This window comes from Labrus mixtus, chromosome 14 (genome assembly GCF_963584025.1).
Source record: "Labrus mixtus chromosome 14, fLabMix1.1, whole genome shotgun sequence".
NCBI lineage: Eukaryota > Metazoa > Chordata > Actinopteri > Labriformes > Labridae > Labrus > Labrus mixtus.
This window is the reverse complement of record NC_083625.1, coordinates 10008556-10033933: the sequence shown is the minus strand read 5'-3', so window position 1 is coordinate 10033933 and position 25378 is coordinate 10008556. Positions and strand designations below refer to the sequence as shown.

General features: G+C 41.4%; 1 protein-coding gene across 9 annotated transcripts; it reads left to right on the top strand.

Annotated features, from left to right (window-relative positions):
• Positions 1-311: 311 nt before the first annotated feature.
• Positions 312-25247, top strand: synj1 (synaptojanin 1). 9 transcript variants are annotated; one of them, XM_061054978.1, is made up of 33 exons: positions 312-327; positions 1226-1383; positions 1621-1707; positions 2097-2364; positions 2613-2838; positions 4203-4286; positions 4645-4722; positions 6881-6942; positions 8541-8637; positions 9071-9246; positions 9333-9414; positions 9539-9691; positions 10905-11070; positions 11492-11515; positions 12002-12193; positions 12418-12502; positions 12818-12958; positions 13059-13251; positions 13334-13492; positions 13620-13776; positions 13997-14123; positions 14278-14490; positions 14579-14657; positions 14788-14953; positions 15092-15274; positions 16057-16185; positions 16398-16436; positions 17106-17153; positions 18769-18810; positions 19534-19586; positions 19700-19889; positions 19994-20226; positions 21511-25247. In XM_061054978.1, exons 2-33 carry the CDS (start codon positions 1260-1262, stop codon positions 22498-22500), a joined length of 5046 nt encoding a protein of 1681 aa, XP_060910961.1. In that variant the 5' UTR covers positions 312-327; positions 1226-1259; the 3' UTR covers positions 22501-25247. The 9 variants fall into 9 exon arrangements, with proteins under 9 accessions (XP_060910961.1, XP_060910966.1, XP_060910964.1 ...); XM_061054983.1 differs by lacking the exons at positions 312-327; positions 4645-4722 and having other exon boundaries at positions 10914-11070; XM_061054981.1 differs by lacking the exons at positions 312-327; positions 4645-4722.
• The last annotated feature ends 131 nt before the right edge of the window (positions 25248-25378 follow it).

Here is a 25378-nt window from a genome sequence, read left to right as displayed (position 1 = left end):
GTTTATTTGACGGAGGACCTGTCAATCATTGCGAAAGGCGGACGAGAACATGTTGTGACTATTTGTATATGACTTACAATCATTTTAACTAACAGGCCTAAAACATCTATCGGGCCTTTAGGATTGTATTTACCTTTACTGTGGGGAAGTTTAATGTATCAAGCTGGTGAAATATCAGTTTAATGTTTTTCATTTTTACAAATTTCACGGTGTATTACGGTAACGTGAGGGAGGCGGGTGCTCCGCTTTGGGATGTACCATTTGGTCAACACACACCGGGAAGGAATTTGTTGTGACAGCGGAGGAACAACCCGGCGGGGGGACACGGTAAGACGAAATGTGTTATCTAAATCTTCAATTGAAATGCAACATCAATACGTAATAAAGTATTAAATCGATACGTTTTACATGGTGGAGTCTGCAGGCTTTCTGTTAAAAGTAAAAAAGCCTTTTTTATCATCCCGGACGTGCAAGGTAGTACCACCATCAAAACACCGTCCGCTAGCGAGTCATAGCTATCCCTGTGGTTTAATTCAGCTAACTTGGCTAACGTTTCTAGCTAGCTGTAGATAATGTGAAGGGCAGCAAGCTGTTTTCGCTGGAACATTTTTGTCTCTCTTGTTTGCTTGTCTTCTCACAAAACATTACCATCTTACGAAACCCAGCTAGCTTGTCCTGCTGCGGTTGCATTATAAAGTCGTGACTGTCCGTGTCAGGATGGAGGATATTTGAGTCTCCTGGCCTATCGTGTTCCTGCTGCTCATAATCTACTACGACTGTCATATTGAGTTCAATAAGGATATATGTTTTATTAATGTTTATGCTAAGGAGTGTCCATCATTGGTAAGGTTATGTTTTTTGTATTTCGCAATGATAGTTTTCTCAATTTGTGTTATTACACAATAATGTGGTCTGTTTCCTACATACATATGCACAAAATGATTTAACCTGCAGCCTGAGTGGTTTTAAGTAACACATATAATCTTTGCAAACTCTTTTGGTTCAGTCAAATTGTCGGTTAAACACAAAATTGAATCCCTTCATGTTTTGAACTAAACATCCTTAATAGCAAGTGTTGTATTGTTGGATCATAGATCCCCCTCCTCCCCATCAAAAGTAAACTGAGCATCATAAAACCCCTAGTAGCCTTTTAATTTCAAATGTTTTGTCTGACTGGGATTGGCTCTCATCAGATCTGCTGTAATTAACTGTGTTTGCTTTACAGGTTATAACATAGGTTTTTTCATCTTGGCTATACGATGGCCTTCAGCAAGGGATATCGCATCTACCACAAGCTGGACCCACCTCCCTACAGTGTCATAGTGGAAACTAGGACCAGAGAAGAATGCCTGATGTTTGAGTCAGGGGCCGTTGCCGTTCTCTGTAAGGCATCCTCTTGTTTGTTTGCACTCCAGCAAGACGTCATTTAAATAGTCTTTTACCTCTCGCCCCAAATAAGGATGTGTCGTAAGAATACTGCCATAAGAGACAAAGAACTGAATTTCTGATGCTGGATGTGATTATTGACTGTGATAATGCCAAAAGTGTGTTTAACTCAACATGTAAAGACAGAGTAAAACCAATACATTTTCTATTGTGTTGCATTATTTTTGTCTGTAGCTGCAGCAGAGAAGGAGGCCATAAAAAACACATACACCAGGATTGTGGATGCATATGGAATCCTAGGCGTCCTCCGCCTAAACCTGGGTAAGCAACACAAAACATCCTCTCTAATTGCTCAGTGTTACTGAAGTTTCCTGAATCCAGATTCTGATCTCAGGTTCTGGTGTAGCTGTCATGGCCCTCAGGTTTGTGAAGTCCTGTTGCTGCTTACTTATAAGCTGCTTTTTTCTGTCCTTCACATGACCTTGAAGGCTCTTGTTATCACAACAAGGGAAAATCTGTGATTAAAGCTTAGTGTTATAGATGTCTGAGATTTGACTGGCTGGAGAGTTGCACCAATGTATAATTACCATTTTGTGTCCATGCTCATATGCATATTATTTTATTTTAAAACCAGTGCTACAAATCTATCTTGGATGGTTTTATACTTATTTGTCTTTTCTTTTTCACCATACTCCCCCTCATTCCTGCAGGCGACTCTATGCTTCACAGTCTGGTGGTTGTGACAGGATGCAGCTCTGTGGGAAAGGTGCAGGATTCTGAGGTTTTCCGAGTCACACAGACAGACTTTATATCACTGAAGAATGACCCAGGAGACGAGGACAAAATTTCTGAGGTCCGAAAGGTTCTGAACTCAGGACACTTCTACTTTGCCTGGTCTGCCACTGGAGTCAGCATGGACTTGAGTCTTAACGCACATCGCAGGATCCTAGAAGACACTACAGATAACCGCTTCTTCTGGTAAAAGAATGAAATGATTAACTGTTCTTAGGTTATAAGGAGAATAGAATGCAGGCTTTAAAAAATCTCTGAACTAGTATAAATGAACTCAGTACATGTTCTGCAATCTGCTCATCCTTGTGATGAAATATTCTCTTCTGTTTGTGGGATATGGGGGCTGTGTGATTTGCAACCAAGGTGTGAAAATTCTCTGTTCACACTGATTTCTTTGTGTATTCACTGTTGTGTCCCTCTTAATAAACCAATAGGAACCAATCTCTGCATCTACACCTCAAGCACTACGGTGTAAACTGTGATGATTGGCTGTTGAGGCTGATGTGTGGTGGTGTGGAGGTCAGGACCATCTATGCTGGGCACAAACAGGCCAAAGCGTGCATCTTCTCCCGACTCAGCTCAGAGCGAGCCGGCACGCGATTCAACGTCAGAGGAACAAATGATGACGGACAGGTGGCCAATTTTGTGGAGACTGAACAGGTGAGTCAGATTATTTTATCAAATTAAATCTGATTCTAATATGCTCTGTTCATGGCAATGCTGATATCAGCGGATGTCAGAGCAGGGCAGATGGTACATAGACCAGGAGACAGTGACACACAAAACCTCAAACACACAATTTGTCTTTTTTTATTCTGCAATATAACAAAATAAAAGACAGTTAAAATGAGATGGGAGTGCAGGTTGTGGAAGAAGATGTGAGGGTTATTTTGAGTTGTCTCTGTTATAATAACAGTCAGCATTAATTCCATTGTAAACATTTTAGGCTAGTGAGGTATGGATTACCATACACTGTATGAGCTGTTTTTGGATTAGCCCATTTAAATGTATATTGAAGTTGGTTTGCAAATAAATGATGGAACAAGTGTAGTGTTTACAGGCCACTATGGAAATGCCTTACCCTCTGGGCCTGTTTTGTTTTTTCCAGTAGAATTAATTTGACCTTTTTAACATCTATCATAAGCACATTGTCTAAAGAGTCAGCTGACCTTGGTTTATACACTCTATTTAAACACTGGTTATCCATTGACTGTTCAGGAGCAAATCTGGAACAGCATTGTGAAAGAAGACGTTATTTGTTTTAGCCTTTTTTTCTGACACTATAGAATGAAAATAATAATTATAGTGAATGCAGAGATAACAGAAGATGTAAAGGGAAATCCTACAGGAGGAGGAGGACCATGATGATTGTGATGATAATACCAGCTCAATAGTTGATTGGTCAAGCTAAAGTCTGAAGCTTTTTTTGTACTTTGGAATAGTTTAAAGTACCTTATTGGGTGAACTTCAACCCCATTGAGTATTCACCTCTTATTGGCCAGTCAGCACATTGTCAAAAGCTAAATGTGAGTTTGATTATGCAAGGTAACCTTTATGTTTCCTGTTATGGAAATGACTTGTTTTGAGTTTTCCCTTTTCATAGTTCCTGTTTCACTTCACAAACTAGTCCAGGTTCAGCAGAGTAAATTGAACTACCACAAGTGATGCTTAAACATAATGCCATGCAGGGTGTTGGTCTTGGATTACATTGAATTGTCAGGTTTTCTTATTATTTTGGCCATAAAAATAACCATAAATGATATAGCCATAACTGTAATACTGGTGATGAATGAATTTGGCCTTGGAAATACACCATCAGCATATCACACAATGCTTATTGTCATGATTCCTCTTTTACATTTCCTTAGTGTCCCGCAGACACACATAATTGTATTGTCTACAACAATAAAGTGAAGTCATTTCACTCACTTCTTTATACAGTCATTGAGGAATTACAATTTTAGGATTTCCCCTATATTGCTATATTGCAAATGAACTCAACCAAAGTTCCCTCTTTCTTGCAGGTTATTTTCCTGGATGACAAAGTCTCATCATTCATTCAGATCCGTGGGTCCATCCCTCTTTTCTGGGAACAGCCGGGCATTCAGGTAATGGAAAACAAATCTTTTCTGTACAGCCAGCTTTTGATCACAAAGGTGATGTTTTCATATATTAGGCCACATTATATGAAAATCATAAAACTGCCCTCATGTTGTTGTCGAAGTCCTGAACAGTTTGTAAATGTTCCTGTTGAAGATAAGGCTCAGTCTCATCTCTTGCACACTGTAAGTGTAAACAGTGATCTCAGATGAAGCCTGTGTGGAGCTCTTGCAAACACGAAAAGACACATTTATTTTCACTGTCGGTTGGATCTGTTAAGACAAAATTAGGAGTGATAAGTCTCCTCGTCATTACACTTAATATATCTGTTCTAGTTTTAACACATTTTGTCCATGCTGTGTTCAGAAAAAGTCCATTAAGGGTGTTTTGTTGCAACTGAATGAGAATCGGCACCGTAATGGTCTGGATGAGAACCCCCACCTGGTATAACTTTTACTTTTATCGGCTCTTTCTGGTGCTGGCGCTTCCATACTTCAGTTAACGGTTTCTCTGTACAATGTCAGAGACCAGGGGTGAAAACCAAGACAATCCCATTATTGACTTTTATCAAGGTCCCAAACATAGTACCTGTTCAAGGAATGCTATTTTTGACATGAAAAGCAGGAAGTAGGATCACCATTGAGATGGAGAACAACAACATCCTTGGCATTCTGCTGCCCTTGTCCTGACATTGCACAGACTACATCAGACGTGGGGGAGGTCAATGATAGATGCAGTGGTTGGTAAAGGGCATTTTTCTGTTTTCCTCAGCTCCCAGACATCTTTGGTCAGGTGAGAGCCTGGTCTGAAAGCATCCCCTAACCACTTCTCTTAGCTAAATCTGCTGTCATTTCCATACACCTGGATAGGTGTTAATTCATAATATGGCTGTTAAATTTCATTGAAGGCCAATAAAAGCCAAAACCAGATTAGTCAACTATTCGGTGCCGAGGTCTATGGTTTGGTGAAAAGACAGGGAAGTGGGTTCAGGGTTGTTTTCAGACAGAACTGTAGTCCTTCTGCTTTTATAGCATTGTGTTAGCTTATAGTCCCCTCTACCGAATGTGGCTAGTAAGGCTTACTCTCTCCTCCCCTTTCTCTCTGATTCATTCCCTGAGCAGGATGGATAGTCTCAGTTTAATCCAGAGGAAGAGTTGTTGATCGCTCTACAGTTAGTTTACATTAGACATAGTATTGACAAAGTCTCTTTATCATACTTGTAGAGTAGAATGATGAAACTCTGCTGGGAAAGATGCAAAAAGATGGCAGGGGCGGCTGACTTTTAGAATTGTCTAAAGACGAGATCTTAGTGAACTGCTTTATTGCTTGTTGGCACCTTTTGCTTGGAAGGTACCTTTAAGGGCAGAAGTCATTAGTTGTAAAGTCAGATAAACATTTTACTTTAATAGACACTCAATTAAAACAAGTTCCTTTAAACAAATGTATATAACACAACCAAATAATATGAATTCAAACATTTGTTGAATTAACAGAAGAAATCGTCAACGGGTGTTACAACTTGATAAGCCAAGTTACACTGCAGGTGTTGTCTGTAATTTGTTCAGTTTGTCTAAATGGTAAAGGGCTTTTGGCCTGAGGTGTACAGCTGCAACCTGACTCCCTTTCAGATGCCATCTCAGGAAGTTATTAAATATGTATAGACCGGCACAACAGGAGAGAGAGAGAGAGCGAGAGAGGGGACAGAGTGACAAAACAGCAGCAGCATGGAGCAAAATGTCTAGACCTGCTACTGACAATGACTCAGGAGATCCCAATAATGTCTGCAGGGCAAGTATAGTGGCTATTTGGGTTGATGGCTTTAGAGCTATATTAAGTGTATGCGACATGTGACAGTAATTGAGGGACCATAGGAAGGAAAAGGATGCAGAGAGTGAATGGTGCAGGAGGAATGATGATTTGATTAGCTTCTTTTTACTTCATTTGATGACAAGCTATCAGAGAGAGCAAGAGTGGAGATGTGAAAAGCAGGAAAATAAAAATAAAAGTAGGCAATGTTTTTTGCACAGATGCAGAGGTGTTAAGAAACAAGGAAACAAGTAAGGGCCTGCAGTGATGAAGGAGTACATTTCAGTTCAACAGTGACTGTGCAAGCTTCCTGCTAAGCCAGGCAAGGTGTGGTCGTGTCTACTTTTACCCCTCTGCATTTCGAATGATTCAGTAAACATTATGCCCTCAAAATGGGAGAGTATATGAGAATTAGAGAGACAAAAAAGCAAGAAAATAATCTACTTAAAGGTCACATTAAGGTGTTGAAGATATGACGTCCACATGTGTTTCTTTACTGCTCAATGTCTTTGTCTCTGTATGAACAAATCTCCTCATGCTGCCCCCGTGTCACTGTTATCCTATGTCATTGTTGTTGTTGTTTTTTACACTATAACGTTCTTCTTTCCACTGTTCAAACGTTATCCGAACTCTCTATCCAAACTTCATTCTGCCCCGCCAGGTTTTCTGTACATCTGCATCACGTTTGTTTGCAGAACTTCTCCTTTTTAAAGATCTGATTTGAAGTAAAGTGCGAAAGAGGAGTTACAAGTGTCTTCTTTTTTTTTTGTCTTTTTTCATTGTGTCCACTCTGCAGGTTGGCTCTCACCGTGTCAAACTCTCCAGAGGATTTGAGGCAAATGCACCAGCATTCGAAAGGTCATTAAATTTTTCTGTGTAGTGTGTGTGTACACAAAGGTTTTGTTTGCGTATGTACCAGATTCCAGCTGCTTGATCCGGCCTCAAACAGATTACCACTGCTCTGAGGAGTGAGGAGACACAATAATACTACACATGTCTCCTGCAGTTACTTCCAAAGCGTGATGGAGAAAAGCTCTCCACACTCTTGGAAGTGAGAATGTTAATTGAAGTGTGTCCTTAGAGGCCAGTTTATTGCAGGGGTCAGGAAGGACACATTAGCTGCCCTTGATTAGCTGTCGACCTTAATAACCTTTATTTTACATCCTTGGACAGCAGTTAAAGTCCTTCTTTGGTGGTTGCACATCTCTTGGAATTGAAGTGTTTTTACTGTTAGACACATGTCATGAACCTGACGGCCTAATACCACAATATATTTAATGTAAACACGTTCATTGAGTTATCATTACATACTTTTGAAGTATGTGAAGATTCTCTCCAAACCATGCTGGCTTTATCTTACACATGTATCTCAATGACACATTCATTTAACCCATAATATATTAAAGTAAAAATGTGCTCTGATTTTTCCTGTTGGGTAGACACATTAGAGATGATGGACAGAGAGTATCTCCCTTTTCAAGTGAACTTAAAGACACTTTAGTCATGGATTCTCTGGGCCTGAACATTGACCCCTCTAGAGAAGAATAAACAGCCTTGAACTGTCTTTGAACTACTTTCTGTAGCTTTCATATTGTTAATCGATTGGTAGGATTGATTGATTAATTGATTGAAAATAAAGATTGCTGGAAAGCTTTGAAGACCCTTTGTGGTTCTTCAGTAGAACTCTTTGACTTCAGGACTGAGCACAGTATTCATGTCTTCGACTTATTGATATCTTGAACAAGCCGAGACTAGCACGTCAGCTGCTACACCATTTTGAGGAATTAGTCATATTTTCACAATTGTACCTGGCAACACAATTTGTCTGTCTCAGTATCTGTCCAGACCAGCTCTCACAACTCAACCTTTGTAACATGCACTCCGTTTTCTTTCTGGGTAATTTGTTTCAGTTGAAATTCCTTTGATAGTACAAGGAATCTTTTTATAAACACTGTCTGCTGGATGATGATGCTGCTGCTGTTCCATCCATTTTTAAAATGTAATACACCAGTTTGATACAGAGGCTTCAGGTTATTGAAGTACATGGCACTATTCCTAATACACTCTCCAGTCTCTACAACTTCACAAAAACAACCAACCTAAGAAACGGTCTTAACGAGTACACACTGTAATCAGTCTGTATCTTAAATGTACTGCACTCTTTCATCTACTTTAGTGGAAGAAAGATGCATGAAAATACAAATAAGCAATGAAACCAGTGTAGCTTTTAAATTCTTTGGGGGTTATTTTGCTTAGTTGGATCTAAAAATGAAATATATTGCTTACAGACATGTGTGCTGTCTCTTTACTGTGGGCTTCAGTGGTTGATGTGTGATGTTATGTCTGAGAGATCATATGTGTAGATGTAATTATGTCGGGATAAATGCTGTTGTTGGACTATTTCTGTCATTTCAGAACTTTACATTGCTTACCGTATGTGTTTACGTGTTCTCCAGACACTTCACGGCACTGCGGAGGTTGTATGGTAAACAGGTGATCATCAATCTGCTCGGGAGTAAGGAAGGCGAGCACATGCTCAGCAAAGCATTTCAGGTGAGATAAATATTCTCTGTTTCTTAACACTGTCGTCATGACATTTATCAGCTCCTCTCAAAACAGATTTAAGTCCATAACTCACAGGCAGAAGGTCATCAGTATCAACATGTACACGCTGCTTTTATTCTGTGTGTAAATCCTCTCACTAGCAACACACACCTTCATCTGTTTGGCAAAACTTAAATGACCATATTTGGAATGTCAGTCTTTTCTATTAAAAGGAAACCAATGTGTTAATAACTTAAATTGCCAACCTGAGACATGACATGTATTTTCACAGATCACAACCAACGTTTCTTGTGAATTCAAGCCTATAGTTTCAAAGCAGTGTTGTTTCATACATCCAGGCAGCATGAATTGCCAATGAAACATTTTTGCATTTAGTTTAAATTGTGGGATTAAGTCTACTTCCTCTCTATGTTCCTTTCAGAGTCACCTGAAGGCTTCAGAGCATGCTTCATACGTGAAAATGGTGAACTTCGACTATCACCAGAATGTGAAGGGAGGCAAGGCTGACAAACTCCACAGTGTCCTCAAACCCTACCTCAGCAAATTCATCGAGGAGTGTGGCTTCTTCTACTACTCGGGAGAGACGGGCATAGCAAGGTGAGAAACAAATGCAAACATGTATGTAGTTTTCTTACATGTGGTTTTTGTTATTTCTTGTGAGCATTATAACGTTTATTTTTTAGGACTCAGGGTGGGACCATTAGGACAAACTGTCTGGACTGTCTGGACAGAACCAACAGTGTTCAGGCCTTTTTTGCCCTTGAGGTAGGAGGCTGACAGAGTGTTCATGTTCTGTGATTACATCTGTGAAATCTGCAGTCCATTGTTTGAAAGGGATTATGCTCTTGATCTAACCCCCCCCCCCCCCCCCCGGTCCTTACTATACTAGATGCTGCCTAAACAGCTGGAGGAAATGGGTCTGACAGAGAAACCCCAGCTGGTGGCCAGGTTCCAGGAGGTTTTTAGGACCATGTGGTCTGCCAACGGAGACTCGGTCAGCAAAATCTACGCAGGCACTGGTGCCCTGGATGGCAAAGCTAAGGTACACAAAGCACAAAAACATGCACATTTATAGTTTAACACGAGAGGATATCCTTTGATTCCTTAGAATTGTTTTGCATTTCATGTTCTTTAATATTGTCAGTTAAACTATCAGGTCAGGTAATCCATGTAATCTAAGTTTCCAACAATTGTTGAAACTTGCTGAAGAAATAAAATTGTATATAATAGCATTTGATTAACAATCATTTCTAATTGAGAAAAAGTGGATCTTGAAGGTGTTGTGGGTCTTTTTTGGAAGCTAAATGGACTTCAGTGTTTATTTCTAAATGTGTAAAAGGCTAAAATAGACAATCCTGAGAAACACAATCATATTTCCTTGTAGTTCTGGGTCTCCCACAATAACTGACATTGACACCTCAAGAGCAGGCCGATGTCAGAGCATGATCAGAGGGGAATTTAATGTTAAAAAACAAACAGAAGTGGCATACTGCCACTGTACAAAGGGGCTATGATAGTGGCGTGTTTTGCATTGTGCATGCAGTGACAGAGTTGATCCCCTCTGTTTGTAGAGGTGTGTGTGTGTGTGCTTCTGTTTCTTAACTCTCGTGTGCTGTTTCTCTCTGCTGTCCTCCGGACCTCTCTCTCTGTGTGGTAAGTGAACGAGCCACTCCATGTTGTGTTTGAGCGGTGGGACCTTCTGGTGCATTATTGATTTCAGTGTCTGTGGGTTCAAATGATGTTAATGTCGATGGAGGATGGGTTGGGTTAGACCTCTTGACCAAAAAGAATCCCCTTGAGGTATCTCTGTGATAAATTCTGTCTTGACCTGGCAACTTTTGAAAGCTCCACAGAGATCTTTACTGATCTTCATCAATTCAGTAAAAGAGACACTAAGGAAAAATTTGCCAGTGTCCTTGATTGTTGAGTGCTCATTCTTACTGCAGTTTCCGTTCTGATTTTTGCCTCATGTATTTGGCAACATCTAATGTGTGATTGGATAAACCTGAAGGAATCAATCCAAAATTTCACTTCATCAAATTATGCTGCAAAAATATTTCACCTTGTGAAGCAGTTTTGATCCTTCCTGGACTGCTGAATAAAGTGGCATCTTATATCTCCCTGATATGTTCCTCCTTTTCTTCTCTTCCATGCATGAACCACATAAAAGTATAGCTAATAAATCAGATGTTTCTATCTTATTTCTTTCATTTAATTGTCTGTGTGTGTGTGTGTGTGTGTGTGTCTGTGTTTAGGCGGGAAAGCTTAAAGACGGAGCCCGTTCTGTGACGAGGACCATCCAGAACAACTTCTTTGACAGCTCAAAGCAGGAGGCTATAGACATCCTGAGGCTGGGCTCCACACTCAACAGTGACCTGGCAGACAAAGCGCGGGCCTTGCTCACTACTTCCAGTCTTTACGGTAATTCTTTAAAACGTGTGTAGTATGAGAAATCCATTATTGAGAGAACTCTTGATATCATGTCTAAAATTTCTGAATGAATAGCGTCACAAATGTAAGGTCTGGCCCTGTCTCACATGTCACATCTTCTATATTTCTGTAACAGTAGTTTTTAGAATACATTTTCCTTGTTTCCCTGGAATTGTTTGAATATTTTGACAAGTTTAAACCAGCATCTGTTGTAGCCAGAAGCCGATCCGCACAACAGCACGGTTTGTCCTCTGCTCTGTGTCAAGAGGGAAGTCTAATCTGTGTGTGTCAGCTCTCTGTCCCAGTAAGATTAATGCTGACCTACTGCTCTGCTGGCATTATCTGTCAAAGCACTGGTTAACCCACCCTTCTCTCCCTTCTCTCTTTCTGCTGCCCTTGCTCACAATCTTAGTCACTGAGCCGGTCTTACAATCAGGTATAGTAACTGTCATACTGCCCCCAGTGGATGGAATTCCTCACCACATAGTTGTCCTATCATTTGTGTTTGCTCGTTGTCATTCATTCATTTCTAATCCAATGCTGGTAGTGGTTTAAGCCTCCGCCTGTTGCATATCATCAGGCTTTTGAAAAAGTGATTAAAAGCAAGAGGATGGAGAATTATGCAATGACATTTGACATCAACCACAGTGGAAATTTGCAGACATAAATAAACCATTACCATAGTTGATTATTTGAATGTTATCCTTATTTTAGCAACAGTTCTGCTCTGTTTCCTTTCCTTACTTCCACATCCCATGTTTTAAAAACATTGTTTCTGTCTCCCTCTTTTGTATTTGAATGTTTTCCCATTTGTTCTGATGGTTTTAATTAGCCTCCCTTCCTGCAGAAACACACACACACACACACACACTCACACACATTCTCAACCCTTTTACACTCTAATCTTTTCTCTCCTCCACAGCCTCCCCAAGAGTGTTGCTGGGAATGTGTCAGAACTACCAAAAATACACAAGGCCCAAGCAGATCCGGGTGTGCGTCGGCACCTGGAATGTCAACGGGGGTAAACAGTTTCGCAGCATTGCTTACCGCAACCAGACACTTAACGACTGGTTGTTGGATGCTCCAAAGAAAGCAGGTCATCCTGAGTTCCAGGGTATGTTCATTCATCTTCATTCCTCAGCAGTAATGTTTTCTAATTCATTTTTTGGGTGAGAATTAGAGAGGATCAGTATCACATATGCGTAATCATGCCTGTATGTAATAAGTTACTTTAAATACCTTTTAGACTGAAAATGGGGAGAAAAAAACATTTCATCAAATAATTATACCTGTAACAAAATTACTTTTGTCTTTAATGTGAATATTTTCTTTCTACAGACAGTAAAGCCAACCCCATAGATATCTTTGCCATTGGTTTTGAGGAAATGGTTGAACTTAATGCTGGAAACATTGTCAGTGCCAGGTACGTATGAGTGCAAGATCTCTGCCTGAGATAACAAGCCTGGATCTGTCATCCACATGATTGATTTCTGAGTAAAATCTTTCCGAATTTTCTCTCGAAGATCATTACGATTTGCTGCTTAAGCCTGATTTGTCAAGAATATTCTGACTTGTCCAAGCTTGAATTTTTGTTGTTGTATGTTTTAAGGAAAGAACAAAGAGGATTACGTAACATCAAAAATGTAACATGTTTCCCCATTTTAGCCCAGTTTTATTGGCTTGTTTTTCTTCTTTTTCTGTGTCTTCACTATGACTCATATTTCTGTTTTGGCCTCAGCACTACAAACCAGAAACTTTGGGCAGCTGAGCTGCAGAAAAACATATCCCGGGATCACAAGTACGTGCTGCTCGCTTCAGAGCAGCTGGTGGGCGTGTGTCTGTTTGTTTTCATCCGCCCGCAGCACGCTCCCTTCATCAGGTATGAACCAATCATGATGTATATGAATCGTGATCTAAACACCACAGGTTTCACAGGCATGGTATCAAATTAAATCTTGGTGTTTTCATTTGTTTTCCAGGGATGTAGCTGTGGACACTGTAAAGACTGGAATGGGCGGGGCTACAGGTAACAAAGGAGGTGTTGCCATCCGCTTGCTGTTCCACACCACCAGCATCTGCTTCGTCTGCTCCCACTTTGCTGCTGGACAGTCACAGGTGAAGGAGAGGAACGACGACTACAATGAGATCACACGCAGACTCACCTTCCCCATGGTAACAACCGGCATAACTAGATCATTTTAGACCCATTTTTGCATAAAACAAAGCATAACCTTATCTATCTTGTCCGTGCCAGGGTCGTCTGCTATACTCCCATGACTACGTTTTCTGGTGCGGAGACTTCAACTATCGAATCAGCCTCCCCAACGAGGAAGTAAAAGAGCTGATCAAACAGCAGAATTGGGAGGCTCTGACAGCAGGGGACCAGTTATTTGACCAGAAGAATGCTGGTTTGGTATGAAATACGTCACGCCTGCATGTTTACATCACTGATAACTTTCACTTCCTCTAAACAGGAAACGGTGAACAGTAACTTTGAGCTTTAGTTTTATTGCCTTTTTTAATGCCAAATTGCATTACAGGTTTTCAGAGGTTTTATCGAGGGGAACTTAGATTTTGCCCCCACCTACAAGTACGACCTCTTCTCTGAAGATTATGACACCAGTGAGAAATGCCGCACGCCAGCCTGGACTGACCGCATACTGTGGAAGAGGAGGAAGTGGAACTTTGACAAAACTGGTAATATGGGTCTCCTCTTACCCACTAAAATAACCTCCTTCCCTAACTTTCAGACCTCTTTATGAGGAAAAGGGAACACTTGTAGAATATATTTTAAGATTTGCCTACCTGCATTCTTGTGTTCTGTACTAAAAACTGAGTAAGTCAAAACTTCTGAAACAAGAGGATACCTTGTCTTGCTATTCCTGTTTCATATATGTGTTTTTGTATTTTTTTGCAGCTGAAGAAATGAATGTAGTAGGGGCAGCTTCTACATCTGCGGAGAATGAGGACGATCCTGAAAACCCTTGGCACCCCGGTACACTTAAGTACTATGGCAGGGCTGAGCTAAAGACCTCAGACCACAGGTGAATAACAATATTCAGAGTACATTTATTTAAAGTTGTGATAGTTTTATGACAGCTGTGTCATTTTCTGCATTTCCCCTTTATGTCACATCAGTGTTTGAGTTGCACAAGTGAAACGTATTCCTCTTACTCAAGCTCTTTTGTTCTTCCCTAGGCCTGTGGTGTCAATAATAGACGTGGACATCCTGGAGGTGGACCCAGAGGCTCGTCACCAGGTCTACAAAGATGTCATTGCCCTGCAAGGACCTCCAGACGGCACCATCCTTGTGTCGCTCTGCTCCTCCGGCCCTGACGACTATTTTGACGACCCCCTCATAGACGAGCTGCTGGACAAGTTTGCTCAGTTTGGAGAGGTCATCCTCATCAGGCGAGTTTGACATTTTAAAAAGAGACAGACATGAATCACCCCCAGACTGTAAGACTGTGTTAACAAATGTCCCCTTTTTTTTATGCAGATTCGTTGAGGAGAAAATGTGGGTGACTTTCCTGGAAGGTTACTCTGCTCTTGCTGCTCTTTCTCTGAGTGCTTCCACTGTAAGTCAGAACTTTGTTAATAAAATACTTAATTCTTCAGAAGGCATAAAAACACTGCTTTAGGTCTGTTACTCCTTTTTACATCAGGTTTATACCTGATAACTTCTGCTTCTCTCTTGTCTCACTGTAGGTGCTTGGCAAGATGATTGACATCCGCCTGAAGAGTCCAGGTTGGATCAAGAGTCTAGAGGAGGAAATGAGTGTGGAGAGAATCTGTGGAAGCATCCCCACCTCAGCTAGCTCCACCCTGCTCGCGGAGGACGCTGACATGGGCGATGATGATTACGATATGGAAGGTAAGTGGTAGGATCAGGAAATCAAACACCAATCCTCACAAATGTGGATGGTTGATGATTTTACTGAAACGTTTGTACAATGGGCTGTAGTTTTAGCACTTTAACAGGCAGTTATTCCTGTCTTCTTGCCTGTACAAGGTGATGTGGATGATGAGGTGGAGGAGATTCTTCCCCAGCACCTGCAGCCTGGTGCAGGGTCTGGCCCTGGATCTTCCCCTCTCCCCTCCCCCCGCAGCAGTCCTTGTTCCTCCCCCACCCACGGCGAACCCACTGCTCCCAGCAGGCCGAGTCGCTCTGCACAACCTCTGAGACCATCACACGGTAATTACAGCATGTGTAGCAGGACTCAACACCTGGAATCAAGTTACTAAATCACCTGCTCAGACTGCAGACCTGCCTGCTGAGATGTAAACTGTAATTTTGTTCTGTTTTGTAATGAATCAAAGCAGATTTTAGTCCAGCCTTACAGAGGAGAGACTTTTCAGGTAAAATACAATGTGTGTGTGATGATTTAACTGATGTTTGGTGTTAGAAAGCGTGTGGTGTGTCTAACAGTAAACCACTTATTTCCTTTAGAAAAATGTTTTCTTGTTCAGTAGTAAAATGTTTGCAGTGTTGACTTTAACTTTTTTCTGGTCAGTTCTTCACTCTTTGTCCAAAAAAGATAAAATGGCAGTTGTTGAGAGCTATTTTATTTTAGACTACCAGAAGCAGGGCACGTGACTCGTTATATATCTGACCAGTGTGTAAAACTTTCCATAATGTTATATTTATTTAGGAAAATTGGCTCAAAAACAAAGAAATGAACTATATAAAAAGGGTGAAATGCTACAAAAGTTTTTGTTAACTTGTACTTATTTAACAACTGCAGGTCTTTGTGACCTTTGGGTTCTCTCAAAGAAAATAAATTGTTGTGTATATTTTATCTTGATCTTATTCAAGAAATTATGCTCTATAAGACAGAAAGTTTTACCAGGGCAAAATGTTATAAAATAATTTTTCAGTTTCGGGGGAATCGTTCATTTTTCCGTGGAGAGTATAGATTTTTTATTAAATTTTTTTAATGGATGATTTCAAATGTGTCTTTTTTTTTTTCCTTTCAGGGCCTCCTGTTGATTTTCAGCCTGGTGCTCCCACATCTCTGAACCTGGAGCCCAAACGCGCTCCTCCCCCTCGTCCCGTCGCTCCACCAGCCAGACCTGCGCCCCCTCAACGCCCACCACCACCATCAGGTAAAGCATCTACTGTCTTTTTTGTAAACAACCCATTAAATGTTGATATCCTTACATTTGAATGACCGAAATGAAGCCTGTTTAATTTAATAATATTCACATCTTTATATACTGTTTAGAGAATACTTTTTCAGCATGGTAAAATAGGAGATTCTTCAGGCAGATGTTTAACATTTTCACCTTTATCCCACTGTTTCACCTCCTTTCTGAAGGAGGCATGAGCCCCCTGCCAGTTAGAAGGGCCTCTGGAGGTAAAGTGATTGCTATAGAACTGTGTGCTTTCATTGCTCAAGCATTTAAAGTTTTGGCTGTTATTTTTTTTCATCTACTCATAAGAGAATGACATTGCATTAGTGCTGACTCAATAGGTTGTCATCAGCTCCTACACTCAGCTAAGCAATCGCCATAATAAGGGCAATTATATTGTACTATGACACACTGAAGAGTCACAGCTTGTGCCAGAACATAATTTTAGACTTGCAGCCTTGTGTTTGGAGAGAGCTTTCCCCTGTGTTTGCTGAGTCATGCTTGATTTTAGTTTGACCGCTCCTACATTAGGTTTGTGTTCATGAGAAGTTCAAAATGTAGTGATTTAGCATCTTGTCCCTCCCCTTAGGTGTGATTTTGGTTGATCTTAATATCTGTAGAGATAATGGAGCTTGTCTAGCAATACTTTTTAAAAATATTCCTCTATTGTGGTAAACCTGTGAGTACTGTTAAAGTGGCATTAAGTGTCCCAAACATTGTTGTTCATTTGAATTTGTCTGTTGCAGGTGTTGTTGTTAGGTCATTATGTTATTTATTTTTTTTTTTTTTTCAATTTGTGCATCCTACTATGCAGCTAATATTCTTAATTTTTGACTTTTTCCCCTGCTTTTGTTAATCCTAAAAAAAATACTGTTTCCCTCCTTTGACTAAAGACTGTGGGAAATGTCCCAGCCCACTGCTCGGTAGGCGAGGCAGTGAAGGTAAATGTCGCTTGGTCTTTAAATGTCATCAGATGATCCCTGTAGTCTATAACGCCCAGCCATCAATGTAATTGATGCTTTTTGACAATGATGTGTCACAGTTGACCAACTCTGCATCATTGTGGGCTATCGTAGTCTTGTTTATGTGAGTAGGAGAGATGTGTTTTTCTAGCCTGTTGGGAAAATGTATCTCACTTATTTATGAAAAATAAGCAGGGGTTGCAAAATCAGAAGAAAGTTGTAAGGCCAGAGGGACCATGTGCATTCTCACAATTAATTTGCCACTGAAGGCAAATTCAGATGGATTTGTTCATCCACATTTAGTATCTTGGTGACCGTCAGACTGTTTGTGTAAAACATCTATAGCAATTATTACAAAGTAAATGGCAAATGGACTTGAGCTTGTATTGCGCTTTTCTAGTCTTCTGACTACTTAAAGGTGGAGTCAGTGGCATTGTTAGTTGTAGATTGAAACACAACATTCAAACTGGGCTCCTCCTCCTGTGCTCATCACCCCAGAAACACACATGTAGTGTGTACAATTACTGCTTGTACCTACACTGCAAGCTACCGCACGCTACCACAAGCTAACCTCCTGTGTGTGGCTCCTGCTTGTCCAACACAAAGCAGGCCAACTCCACGTCCACTGGTGTAAACAAAGTTCACCCTGGTTTTGGAACGAGCTGTCCCTGATCGCTGTTTTGCCACACTGTGATTATATTTTCTCTTCTTTGCCGCCACGTCTATCATATTCAAATCTGAATCCCATCCAATCACTGAATTGTATCCACTCCTAAACTCAATTGCCCGCTGTCATTGGCTGGGGGAAACACACTGGCTGTCAGCCCTGAAACGCCCCGTGTCAACCCAAACAAACCAGAACATCAAAATCAGGGCAGTGGTCCGGGACTCTGCAGACACAGTCACCACCACACATGTATGGAGACCCATAAGTGATGATTGAGTGGCATTACTTTTTTTACAAGTCTATATTTAATTTTTTAGTAAAAAGCTACTGACTCTTCCTTTAATGGGCTTTTACACCGCAGGTCACACCTACCCACTCACACACTGATGGCAGAGGCTGCTATGTAAAGTGTCCATCAGTAATTTTAACTAATCTACTACTGCCATGAAACTCCATTCTGATTGGTACAGTGCATGAGCAACTCTTCACAAAGATAGGAATGAAGTAAGATGGCTCACTGGCAAGTTACTTTTGTACATACTGTGTATGCTGTTCATGCTGGGTTGGGGTCATACGGAGGTTGACTTGACTTTGGCCCTTGTGCTGTCAAACTTGTGTTATGATAACTGTAATATCTGGTGCATAACACTTTGACAAACCCTTTGGTTGAGACTTAAAATTGTCTTCAAGTCAGCTGGGCTGCACTAATCCTGTATGATTAGTGGTGAAATTGTTCGATTGCAGGTAGATATTTATACTTGTAGTAGCATCTCAGGCTTCACTGCTGCTGCAGTACTGTATTACCACCATATGCTCCTCCCAGTGATTCTTTTAAAGTTAAGAGTCATTGGGAACAGATACTTCCTGTTACAAGTTTTTCACTTCTGTATAACGGTAATGTGGTTTGGTTTCCTTTGTGCTGCAAAGGACCAAAAAGCCCTGCTCTTCCTCGGCCAGAAGCTGCTGCAGGTGAGTGCCACAAACACAAAGTAGCCGCAATAAACACAGATGGAGCAGAGATGAAGAAAAAATATTATTGGTCAGTTTTGAAGGTTTTTTTTTTTTTTTTCCCCTGATATCTGTATTGCTGGGATTGATCTGGATCTGTCTACTGTGATAATGTAGTCTGTGTTTATGCCTTGGTACAATTTATGCCTGTACCAGGGTGTCAGATAGGGTTGAGTTTCTTGGCCTATCGGTGACTTGGCCTCTCTCCCCCTGTTCTACTTGTAAGGTGTGTGTATGTGTGGTTAGCTGAACCCTCTGTCACAGTACAGTAAGCGTGTGTGTTGTCAGCGGGTCTGACTTGTGTTTGGTGGGTGTACAGTAAACATGCAGACATCTAAGTGTCGTGGGAACATGTTCACAGGCTCTGAGAGTGCTTCAGCCAGAGAATAGTGAAAGGAAGGTGTGTGCTTACACGTTGCTGTGTGGGGAGCTGTTGGCTCCCAGAACAGGGCCTGCCTCTCCTCCAGACCTCCTGCAGCTGCTGAATGACTGAGTCATCATTCTGATAATGAGTTTAGCCACTGGGAATTTGTCCTGTCATAGTTTGGAGTGGGTTTTCAGTTCTTGAATTAGTTGGTACATTACAACTGTGAAGTCAGTTGTAGCCTTTCTTAATACCCAAAAGCATTATTTTTTTTGTTTATTGTTGTAATGTGTCTGGTTTGTTTGTCTTAACTCTTTCAGGTCGAGGCCAGGCAACGGTTGGGGCTCCTGGTCTGGGGGGTATATCCAGACCTGTAAGTATTTAACTCTGATTTTTCATATATGTATTTTTTTAATGTATATATATATATATATATATATTTAATGCAATTTGTTAATCTCTCTCTCTTCCTTATTTCTTGTTCAGAACATTCCTCCTCGAGCTGGGGTAATCAGCATTCCCCCTCAGTCTCGCCCATCACCTCCCTCGCACCCTGGAGCACCAAGACCCATCCCAGAGGTGCATCCCGGGGCCCCTCGGCCCATCCCAGACACCCACCCAGGAGCCCCACGACCTGTGCCAGGTGCACAGGCCAAACCTCCTGACCTGCCTCTAGGTACAGAATTGTTTTGTTGTTTTCACAGATGGCAACATTCTATATTTTTCATCTGTGTGTTACGGTGACTTTAAGGCTGAACTCTGTACTATGTCTTCACTCAGGTCCTCCACCCTCAGGACCACCCCCCACAGAGCCCCCTGCAGCAAGACCCCAGGTTCCATCATCCATGCAGCCCAATCTCCCAGCTCCACTCCAGCCACAGCAAAGCGCGGCTGCTGCTCCTTCTGCTGGGTCTCCACAGGCTCTCTCCTCTCCCAAACCACCACCACGTTCCCGCTCCTCTCATGCTCTGCCACCTGATGCTGCCAAGCCTGAGACAGCCCCAGCTGCACAGGTTGGTGCCAATGATCTTTTAAATTAATTTTTGGGGAATTTCAGCTGCTGAACAAAGAACACTAACCCACTCATCTATTGAGTACACTGATGTTTCTGCTTGCATGTAATTCAATGTTGTACTAGAAAGTATTGCTCCTGCTCTGATTATTAGACAAGATATGTAATGCTAAATCATGACAGATGTAGGAGGCGAGGTCTGCAACTCTTTCTGATCCTTTGTCTCTCTTCTGATGAGCTTAGTTGTCTGTGTCACTCTTCCTGCTTTTGTCTCTCTGATTCATTTGTCTTTCTCTCACAAGCCGGAGAAGCCCACAGGGTGAAAGGTACTTGATATTAAACCACCTTTTTGTCTCATCCTCCATAGCACAACAGTCCTCTGGTCTGATGTTATTACGTCTCTCATACATCGCACCCAGTAACCCCCTCCTAATTCATTTTGTAGTTGATTTTCTGTCCTTTTACCTCTCTTATTTTAATCTGGATGTTTGTAGTCAACTACAAGGCCATGTATTGTTGTGTGTTAGACTCACAAAATGGAGCATAACTTGTGTTGTTTTTCCTTGTTTGTCAACATATCAAACCATCTTGTCATGAAAAAGGAAAACATATAAATGTGATTTTTGTTTGCCTCTTTTCCTCTCAGTCGTCCTTTCATATCTGCTCACTGTGGTTCAGGTGCTGAGAGTGAACACATATGCAATGACATTTTGTTTAATTTGCTTTATTTCCTTCATTTGTATTAGTTAATGATTGTCAGTACACACATCAGTACTCAGAGTTGTACATGAAACACAGCACATGTTTTAATTTTTTTTAGATGTAAGCTAGCTTAAAGATACCCCGTGGAGTTTCTAAACCAGTAGAGCCATTGTGGATCAGAATGTTTAAAAAAAAAAAAATCAGGTCCTCGTTGATTTTTATGTCGGCAAACTTCAGTGTGCAGTCCATAATAGCTGTAACACAGACAAACTGCTACAACATCCAAATAACACAGCTGTCCAACACATCCAATCAGTCACATGCTGCATCTTTCCATTGGCGTAGTAAATTAGATAGACATTTATGTCTGAGACAGGACATGTCAATTTGTTAATGAAATGCTGAATGTGAATATGAAACTGTTTACAGTGGAGCTCCAAAGTGTATCTTCAACGTTATAACAAAATACCATATTGATATTATCATTAAAGACTTCAGTAATATTAGTGCATGGGTCATGTTGACACTCAGCGTTTTTTTGTCACATTTAATGGAATTTTTTTTCCTGTTATTTCCTCCTTAGACTAACGGACTGAATGGAATACAAAGAGAAGCACAATGGAAGGCCGACCCATTTGACATACTTGCACCTGACTTCCTCTCCTCCTCCACCACCTCGTCCTCCTCCTGGCACAACACACAGTCCCTGACCAGAGGCTCCTCCATGCGTACGCCCCCCTCCATTCCTCCCTCTAAGTTGTCCTCCAACACTCTCCCTACATCCTTCTCCCTCCAGACGTCCGCACTGTCAGACCTGCAGGCACTCGAGTCGTCCTCCTCCTCCTCACTCTCTACCCCATCACCTTTCGCCTCCTCTCTGCTCCCACCCCCTCCAATCCCATCTCGTAGCCGCTCGCAGGAGACACTTCGTGCGTCCCCGTGCACTTTCCCGACTGACCTGTTTCCTCCCAGACCCAATAGTACCAACCCCTTCACAGGTCCTCTGGTGCAGCAGCAACAGCGGTCCCTCACACCAGATTTTAGCATTCAACGTCCCCCTGTAACGCAAAACCTTCAGAGGACTATGTCTTCTTTCACTCAGCCACCACAAGCTCCTGCTGCTGCACCCAACTCCCAGCTCCAAAGGACCATGTCCCTGTTTGGACCATCATCCACTTTGAATCCTACACCTGCTCCTCTGCTGCTTCCCCTCCCCCTTGACCCATCTCCTGTCCCCACCTTGCCTCTGGCTCCGCCCTCCTCCCTTCCGCCTGCCCTCGCACCTCGTCGCCAGCCGCCTGCCCCGGCAGGGAAACCAGCAAAGCAGTGGGTCACTTTTGATGATGATTTCACAACAACCAAAACACCACAGGCCCCAACTTTCCCGGCCAGGTCTCAGACTCTGGCTCCCTACTCTGTGTTTGACTCGGAGCCCGACTGGTTATCCTCGACCCCTTCTGTTTACCAAACCCTCCCTCCTCCTATCCCTACTAGGACTGCGACCACTAACCCAAAGCCCCCAGAGGGTTCCAACGACGACTGCTTCTTCCCCAGGGAGTCCACAGAAAGTTAAGATTACTCTTAGTATATAAAAGGGCATATCCAGATATGTATAGATCTATGATAAATGTGTATATGTTTATGTGTATGTACAAAAGAGACAGTATTTAGGAAGTATAGACCAATCCCCATCCTGAATCACAGCAAAGGGTTCATATGTTCCAGCAGTAACATGACAAGTGTATGATCCTAAATGTGTGTTCCAAACGTACCACACAGATGTTTGCCTGTGCCCTGATGTTAACATTTATTTTGATATGATTCCATCTGATTTTAATTTATGTCAGCAAACGTGTCCATGTGTCCACAGTATATAAAGTTATGTAGAGAGTACATGTAAAAGCACAAAATCATGTGTGCGACCACTTGTGCAATATCAAGACTGGTCTGTTTGGCCGTGCAGCTTTCAGTGTTACCTTTGCATTCGCTGGCTGATGCACTTGCAGATCATATCCGTCATGTCGAGCGATCTGTAAATCAGAGCCAGATTGTCAGAGTGGAGGGTAACACTCGACTTTCTCTCAGCTTCTTACGTTTAAATGTAGTACAAGTCTACACGCTGCAGGTTTTGCATTTAAAGGAAATCTTTGCTTTAATTTGCAAAGATTCAAGTTCCTGTTCTTTTGTGCAGATTTGAGAGTCATATTCTGTACTTGCTTTTATCATGAATGTACTTTGTGTTGCACTGGCTTTTGGCATTGCTTCTGGCAAGAACCTCACCAGACATCAGTCAAGCCAATCAAACTGTTCACTGCTGCATGTCTGATGCTCTATAATATCAAGTCATATTCTTGAAACCAGGACATTTTCATTCTCTCTACTCAGTCATCATTTTACCCCTGGGATTGAACAATTTGCTGCATATATTTTGTAGCTGTATATCAAAACCTATACGTAGTGGCTATGTATAATTGTAGGTTTTCTGTATGAAAATCACTTGCTTAATGTGTGCGTGATTGTGATGACTGTATCAGTGGTTTGCATTGTGTAATGATATGCACTGAGATGCTGTTTGTGCTCATTTGGCTGTATCCTTGTGATGGCAGAGCAACAAAATTAGCACTCGCAGACTGAACAGGCAAGAGGACTTTCTTTGACCATTTCACTTCTGTACTGTTTTCATCCTCCGTGATTCATCCAAAAGCATTTAACCATCCTGAGGTTGTAAATTCAGAGAACATGGCTCGTGTGTGTGTGTGTGTATACTTCTGTTACTTCCAAGTACGATAGGGTCAGTAATAATCATGGCAGAAAAGACATGTCATGTATTGAATAATGAAAGGGCACTTTTTTTTTTTTTTTTTTTTTTTTTTTAATGTTTGTTCATGCAAAAGTTATTCTTTTCATTTCCAGGGAGATACACTCTAAATAATCTGTACTGTGCTGAGAAGTAATGTGTCGTGTTTGAGGTGCATATCGACTGTTGTGGTGTTTGTGTTTGGATGTGAGTGTGTGTACAGAGTTCGGAGTGAAATACCAGACTTTTTCCCCCTACCAAGAAGTCTTTTCTTTGAAGCCGCACGGTGTATTTGCTTACAGGTTCTCACTTAACAGCCACTGTATTCACTTAGTCATGACTGTAACTGTGTATTTCTGCTCTCTACAAAAAAAGGCTGTGGAGTGGCAGCACTATATGCGAACAAGGTAACAATTCAAGACAAAGGTCTCTTTTCTCACCTGCACCTGAGTGAGATTTTTCTCTGTAGCAGCACCATAAGATGTTTCACTACTTTGAATATACAGACTCAACTACACTCTGTGTTTGAACCAAATGCACCACCAGACATACATTTCCAAGCCAAGTGTTTGTTGTTTCCTTCCCAGGCGCAGTTCAGCTCACATTCCAGACAGAAGTGTGATTTTGAGTGTTGGGTGTTAAACTCTTCTCAGTCTTTACAGGCTCACTTGTTTTATCGACCCTATATCGGTTTTCTCCAGCTGAGAGGAATAGTTACTGAACCCTGCTGATTTCATGACCTTTAATGAGGTGTGTGTGTGGTGCCGTCAGAGGTGATGTGTTAGTATTTTCACATTCAACCCTACACTGCTGTTGAGTTTAACTGGTCAGGGGTCATATTGACAAGCAATCGTTTTGCTAAATGAGACCATTGAGACTCCAACCCTCCCTAACATGACACATGCAAGCTGTTGTAGTCCAATATGAAGATTCCCCCTCCAGTGCTTCAGAAATGATGGGATCGACTGAAATGTCTTAAAAGGATTTTGAAGGAGAATAAAACATCTGACCCCCTCCCCCCCCCCCCAAAAAAAGACTAGCTAATGCTTTTGCGCTTTGTTAAACACAATGTAATACATAACGTAAGACATATAAAAAGTAGTGTCATCCACTGCACTGAAAGCAGTAGCTATCTATGTAAGCAAGTGTATCAGGTTGCCTCTGCTTACATGTCGATGTCATCTGTTCAATGCATTTATTGTGTTATCCAAATGTGTGCAGTAGATACTGGTTCTGCATTAACAGTAGGTGACTAGCCAGCGCTTCGTGTCATGCTCAGATAAAGATTTTATAGGAAAACAAAATGCTCCTTTTGTGAGGTCAGTGTCCCTTTTTATGGTTATAATCCATAGTAAATAAGAGTCTGTGTTGTTGAACATATTGTATGTATTAAAGAGAAAACATGAAGCTGCGATTCATGTTAATATCCAACGTTCCATATTTGACGTGCACAGCAGATTGCACATTTATGTATGAAGCAGTTTATGTTGTATGTATGCAAAAATAAATGTACGTTTACCTCAGTGTTTATATGCGTCTTCTTTAACTGTATTCAATACACAGCAACTTTTAGACAATCCTTTTTGATTATTTTTACAATAAAATTGTCTGAATATTCCTGTATACAACACTTACGGTCCTAGATATTAAGAAA

Bases quoted from the DNA above. Each gene is read 5' to 3' on its own strand.
- synj1 (XM_061054978.1), top strand. From the start codon at position 1,260: ATGGCCTTCAGCAAGGGATATCGCATCTACCACAAGCTGGACCCACCT. The intron at 9,415-9,538 runs GTAGGAGGCTGA...TTACTATACTAG, and splicing joins AGGCCTTTTTTGCCCTTGAG to ATGCTGCCTAAACAGCTGGA. The intron at 14,954-15,091 runs GTAAGTGGTAGG...TGCCTGTACAAG, and splicing joins TGATGATTACGATATGGAAG to GTGATGTGGATGATGAGGTG.